The following is a 6,950-nucleotide window of genomic DNA, read 5'->3' as shown; positions in this document are numbered from 1 at the left end:
TACTAGTAACAGTCCAGTACTCATATGTATAGATTTAAAAATGGCTTTTAAACAGGATTATTGAAAGACTGTTTAATTCAAGTGAATCTGATATGCGGGTTTGAGGATCTAAATTGCATAAAATCTGAAATCTTAGTAGGGAAGGAAGTAAATCGACTGATTACGTTTGTGAGTGCACTTGGTGAGAGGATGCATCTCCCTTTAGTGATTGACACACTTACCGCGTTCTAGATTTTGAAATGAATTGGACTGTATGCAAATTTACAAAAGATAATTAAAATAGAACAACATGGCCAAGTCAGTAGCAGTCACCATGTCTGATGAACACATCAGACACTGTGAGGCATGACACAGATGTGCATTAATGCCATCGCGCTCCCAGGAGGTGCAGGCTGTGGCCTCGTGTTACAGATAAAGACAGTCAAGAAAGTAAAAATGGTTTTCCTGGGTTAATTTAGCTAGTAGATTGAACCCGGTTTGAGACCTCCGATTCTGCACCCTCAGCCCCGTCGCTGCATTATAAGAAACTAGAACAATAAGGCAGATACTAGACCTCCCTCTCTTTTTGTTTGTTCCCCTTTGCCTACCTTGTCTATGAAATTACCACAGATATTCGAGGATGTCCAATGTTCAGGAGAATCGGGAAGTACCATCATCCTTTGCTGTTTGGTTCCCACGGTAGAATGTTGTTTAAATAATTGTTGCCGGTAAAAGAACCTAAAATAGTTCATATTTCTTCTGCCTTGTTTGTTTGTTTGTTTCAGATCGTACTTGTAAAGTATGGAATCTCGTGACTGGACAGGAAATTATGTCCCTGGGGGTTCACCCTAACAACGTGGTGTCTGTAAAATACTGTAATTATACCAGTCTGGTCTTTACTGTGTCAACATCTTATATTAAGGTGTGGGATATCAGAGAATCAGCAAAATGCATTCGAACATTAACGTAAGTGCTTTGAGGACAGCCGGGAGAGGGAATAGTTCTATTTTTTTTTTAATACAAAGTATAAGAAAATATATAGGGCTGTTTGTATATTTTAGCTTTTTAAAAACACATACCTCATTCTCAGAGGATGTGTAAATGTTCACTTAAAAGCGCAGACATAATACGGAGGAAAACTTAGGACACAACAAAGAATGGAGCATGAGAAGGAAAAGAAGGACTGGACTCCTGGTACCAAGTGTGGATTTCATCTCTTCCCTTTCCCGAATGCTAAGGCCGTGCCTCAGCACGCCATTTACTGCTTTAAGGAATTACGACATGATTTAAATAAGTGGCAGTCCTTGGAAAATGACTGACCGTCGTCAGTAGTAAGGAAGTATTTACAACCTTTAACTAACCTTGACATGACCAAGCACAGTTTAGGATGGGCACACTTCCTGTGTTCCAGCTAGCACGAACATTATAGCTACAAGTTGTGTTGGACAGTTGGGGCCAAGAATCTTTTCTCAGTGTGTGTTGTTATAGTGTCTTAAAAACCACAGAACAACTAATTAGTATTTTGATTATAAAATTAAAATCCCCTTTTTCCTAATGAAAATTGAAGGGAACTCCGTAAGAGTATACATGACGAAAGGGAACACTGAGTTAGTTTCTAATTAACAGTAGAGACTGTTAACCGTTAAGAGACAGTTTTTTTACTTCAGAGTTCCTGTTTCCTGCACTGGATAGAATGCCCTATAGGGAAGTTCTGCAGAGAAAGAACACCCTATCTCTAGTTAGAAAGCTCTCAGTTTAAGTTGCTCATTAATGTCAAATCAGAAAGATTAGTTTTTTTTTTTTAATTGGATATTTTCTTTATTTATATTTCAAACGTTTTCCCCTTTCCAGGTCTCCCCTTCAGAAACTCCCTATCCCACTCCCCCCACCCCCATGAGGGTGTATTTTAAATATTATCAGGGAAGAGATTTCCAAGTTAGAAAATCTCATCATGTAACTTTATAGGAAGAAATATAAGTAAGCCACGGGTAACTCTTCAAAAAACCGAAAAGGAGGGTCTATTAAACAAAGGCCCACCTTGGTTAGATTGCCCCACCCAGTGTTCTTAATCTCGGGAGCCAATTGTGATGTACAAACGAATTCTGGTGAGCCAGGCCAGCAGAGGGCTTCCGCCAACTGCAGACTGAGCTGCTCTCGAGGCAATGCAGTATTCGTTGAGATTTAGTCTTGGACATAGAATCATTTTTAAAGGATGTTTTAGTCATCTCTGTCTCAGGACATGGGGTTTGTAGCATAATAGGCACACACATTAAGAATTTAAACCATATCTCCCTGATTTATTCGTACACGTTTTCTTAGTTGGTCATGAAGCGATCGACTGCTGGATGCTGTACGTGCGTGATGCACGTGATGCACGTGGTCATGAGCAGAGGCAGCGCCTGCTGTCCTCTCCCGAGAGCCTCTTAAGAACTCAGCCGCAAGCCACGCCCCTGTCTGAAAACACAACTTACTTTGCTTTGTTTTGTACCGAACTAGATCTTCAGGTCAAGTTACTCTTGGAGAAGCGTGTTCTGCCAGCACCAGCCGGACAGTAGCTATTCCTTCTGGAGAGAGCCAGATCAATCAAATTGCACTAAACCCAACTGGCACTTTCCTCTATGCGGCCTCTGGAAATGCCGTCAGAATGTGGGACCTTAAAAGGTAGAGCTTTTAGAAACTGAATCTCTCGCATATATCAAATGCAGCTTTAGAAACTGATAACACTAACGCTTGTGAAATCTAATTTCCACATGACCTCCAGTTCACACTTTTTGTTTGTTTGGGTTTTTGTTTGTTTGTTGTTTGTTTGTGAGACAGTTTCTCTGTGTAGCCCTGGCTGTCCTGTATCTCACTCTGTAGACAAGGTTGGCCTTGAACTGAGAGATTCACCTGCCTTTGCCTCCATAGTACTGGGATTAAAGGCGTGTTCCACCAAGGCCCTCTCTAGCTCACATTTTTGAAAAATGATTCAACTTATATTTTATTTTGGGCAGAGCGTACAATTTACATATTCAATGAGGTGAAAGGGAATGCTTGGATAAGATTTAAGCAGAATTGTTTCTTTAATTGCTTCACTAGTACAAATCTATATTTTAGTAGCAGAACTAAAAATAGGTTGATTTTTAACAGACTAGAAACTGTATTATTAATATCCTAGAAGTTACTCCAGCAGCTTGCTTTGAGATAAGACTGCTATATGTTTATCTTTACCTTCTGACAACTGATGGCAAACATTAAAAGAAAAAGAAGGTGTGTGTGTGTGTGTGTGTGCGCGCGCGCGCGCGCGCGCGCTCGTGCGCATGCATGCACATGTCTTACTATTTAGCCCAGAGTGGCCTGGAACTTCTTGAGTTCAAATGAAAGGTGGGATAACAGCTGTGACCCACCATGCCTGGGTGGCATTGTTTATTTTTCCACCTATCAGATATCTGTTCTACCCATGTTCAGTCTTAGTAATGACTCATGAAAAGACTCACCTATTTTCTCATATACACAGTGGCACATAGATGTGGATGTACATATTGTGGATGATGTATGTGCATGTGTTGTATATGATATGTTTGTGTAGAATAAAATAACCTCACTTTGATAGCTTTATTGATATTATAAGCAGGGATATCAATGTTTTATTCAATTACAAATTGAGTCAAGAGGATTAGTCATGTCTTTCATAAATTCATGTATTTAATACATTGAAGTTTATTGGGAAGAATTAAGGTTATCTTTTCACAATTTCTCAGAATCTGCTTAATTCAAAGTTATATTAAGCTTTGGGATAAGATCTAAGTAGCTCCCAGCTTCTGTCACAGGATATTAGTTTGGCCATTTCTATTTACTCGATGCAGAGTTTCAAGAGGCACGGGGCTGACATGGAAAGGAAAATCAATGAATAATATTGTGAGCAAATACAGATTCTATGAGTCTTCTATCTTGCTGTGAAGTGCTTTCAACGGTCGTTTTATTTCTCTTTGAAGGTTTCAGTCTACGGGAAAGCTAACCGGACACCTGGGTCCTGTTATGTGCCTTACGGTAGACCAGATCTCCAATGGACAGGACCTAATCATCACGGGCTCAAAAGACCACTACATCAAAGTGTGTATGAGTAGAGCTTGAATGACATTTTCTTGAACGATGGGTTCAAAGTATTTACTAATCTAAGCCCTGCCCACTTCTCTCTTTTTTCTCCTTGTGAGAGTAATTGGGCTGTTGCTGTGCAGGTGAGCAGGTGGGGATTATTTAGTACTGGATTGGGGGTAACCTGCCATGATTTCCAATGATTATACTATTTTGATTAGTTACTCCCCGTCCTCTAGGAAGTATTAGCTGTCAGTTGGTCCTTGGGGCGGGGAGGAGACTCAGGAATGCCTGGGGATAACTCTGGATAATCCTCAACCAGTGTGGAGAGGCCCCAGGCTTCAGAGCTGCTGGGAGTTCCTGCACTCACCGGCCAGGTCAGGTCTGGAAGACAGGGTTTCACAGCCCTCCCCATCCTCTGCCTCCTTCTCTCTGTCCCCCTCTTCTGTGATGTTCCTTGAGCATTGTAGGTGTGACCTGGAAGTCCTTCTTAGGGTGGACATCTCTCAGCAGTCACTTTTTTCTCAGCACTTTGCAAGGTCACTTTCTCTTAGCCAGTCTTCTACCCCCCCCCCCCCCCCGATTCTAGCCTTTGCTTCTTTGGCTTTTATAATCTTTTCTTTTCTTTATTCTTACGGATTTGGTTGTTTTTGTTTCGAGAAAGGGACTTAGGTAGTTTGTGCTGGCCTGGAACTCTCTCTGTGGTCAAAATGACCGTGGACATCTAATCCTCCTGCATCTAGCACTCAGGTGTAAGGATTATAGATGGGTACCATGGCACCCAGTGTCCTAGCTTACTTCTCTCTTGTGATAAAAGCACTGATCAAAACCTACTTGGGGAAGAGAGAGTTTATTTCATTATTGGTTATAGTCGAACATCAAGGGAATACCTGGAGGTAGGAACTGAAGTAGAGACCACAGAGGAATGCTGCTCATGGGCTTTCTCCAATGCTCATGTTTAGCTAACTTTCTTATACAGGTAGCTTCTTATACCTTTCTTATACGTCCATAGGTTCACCTGCCAATGGATGGTACCGCTCAGAATGGTCTCTTCCACATCAATTGTAAATCATGGAAATGTTCCACAGACATGCCCATAGGCTGATCTTATGGAGACAATTCCTCAACTGATGTTCCTTCTTTACAGCTGTGTCAAGTTGGCAACCAAGATTAGTCAGCACTCCCAATTTTATGCCATTCTAGGGACTGACACTGGGCTTCATGCGTTCTAGTCTAGAACTGAACCCACTGTGCACTCTCCCGTCCACATTGACCCGTTTTGATAATTCAATCCTTGGTTGTCTTTTTCAGCCATGCAGAAGTGAAAAGATTTGGAGAGTAGTTTTGGGAAGGCGGAGAAGGAATCTGGGGTTAACAAACTAGTGATTTTAACTGAATATCGTGATTTGTTTATTTCAAACTCAAATGCAGCCATACATAACGTCTTCAGTTTTGAGTGTCTCATTTGTTTATTCAGACATGAAAAAAAAAATCTAATTGCCTTTCTTGAAGTTTGCAGAAGATGTGATGTGCAGACAAGGTGTGAGAAACAGGGTTGAGGGTATTCCTCAGGGTCCTTCTCCAAAATTAATGCAGTTAGCAGATTCTTTCAGTGCACATCTGTGTGGTTCGAAATAAGCAATTACAGGCATTTATCTAAAAATCGAATGGGATGACTGCTTTCTCTCTGGTTCTCTCCTGTAGATGTTTGATGTGACTGAAGGGGCTCTTGGAACTGTAAGTCCCACCCACAACTTCGAGCCTCCTCATTATGATGGGATAGAAGCTCTGGCCATTCAAGGTGATAACCTATTCAGTGGGTCCAGAGACAACGGAATCAAGAAGTGGGACTTAGCTCAGAAAGGTCTTCTTCAGGTAATTCAGAAATTCCGCTAGAGGTGAGGTGAATATTTTGACACCACACAGAAGTCTCTCCAGTAGGTGGTTGTTGGTGGTGATGGTGGTGGTGGTGGATGTGTGTGTGTGTGTGTGTGGGGGGGGGTCTATTTAGATTATCATTGTTTAATCTAAGATTTATCTTAAAGATTTTTTTTAATTTTTAAAATAATCTTATAATCTTTATTATAAAAACAACTTGCAAATAAATTTAAACATCACACACCAAAATTGACTAGATCCAAAGTCTAAACAACTGGGTGGTCTTCTATCGGGTTAGAATAGGTGTTTGGGATGGAAGATGTGGATCCTCACCTTAAATTTTATACTTTCAATATCAAATGTACTTTGCATTTGTTATCCTCGGAGTTCTGACTGGGAGAGGGTAAGCATTCGACTGATACATGCTAGGATGAAGCAGAACTTTTGTGTAGATCTGTCTATTAAATACAGCCACCCTGAGGTGGAGCAGTTGTTGTTGCTCATTGTTTTTAGATGTACATATCTCCCAAGCAGCGCAACCATTATCTGCAGTGAAGAGCCTCCTCAGTTGTGAGAGCATTTTCTGGAGCCCAACAGGCAATGCTTCCGTACACCACAGCGGGGCTGCACTGTATCAGTAAACTAATGGTTATCTTTCACAACTGGCTCTAAAGGGACAAAAGTTAGTGAACAGAGAAAGTTGTTTATAATTCTTTGTATCCGTCTGTTGCTCCATTGGATATATTTGAAGGGATTGCAAGTGCTACCCCGTTAGTTGCTTTCAACCCGAAAAGGGAAGGAACCCACAGCATGAATATTGATAGAAAACGCTGGGCAGTAGGTGCATACACCACGTTAGGATGCTTTCATAGACATATATTCATTTATTCATGATTGCGATTTTTATATTGTGAATACAAATGTTTATACATAAAATCTAGTCATGACACTAATTTTTTTCTTGCTCAATATATATATATATAAATATATATATATATATATATATATATATATATATA

General features: G+C 40.7%; 1 protein-coding gene across 20 annotated transcripts in view; it reads left to right on the top strand.

The window, feature by feature from the left end:
- Kif21a (kinesin family member 21A) overlaps nucleotides 1-6,950 on the top strand; it is a 116,198-nt gene that overhangs the window by 106,238 nt on the left and 3,010 nt on the right. For all 20 annotated transcript variants that reach the window (XM_029547918.1, XM_029547907.1, XM_029547919.1 and 17 more), the window contains 4 exons: nucleotides 765-945; nucleotides 2,476-2,640; nucleotides 3,954-4,071; nucleotides 5,758-5,928. In XM_029547918.1, the coding sequence (XP_029403778.1) occupies nucleotides 765-945; nucleotides 2,476-2,640; nucleotides 3,954-4,071; nucleotides 5,758-5,928 (635 nt within the window). The remainder of the gene's footprint in view (nucleotides 1-764; nucleotides 946-2,475; nucleotides 2,641-3,953; nucleotides 4,072-5,757; nucleotides 5,929-6,950) is intronic.

This window comes from Mus pahari, chromosome 17 (genome assembly GCF_900095145.1).
Source record: "Mus pahari chromosome 17, PAHARI_EIJ_v1.1, whole genome shotgun sequence".
NCBI lineage: Eukaryota > Metazoa > Chordata > Mammalia > Rodentia > Muridae > Mus > Mus pahari.
This window is presented reverse-complemented; position numbering and strand designations above follow the sequence as displayed.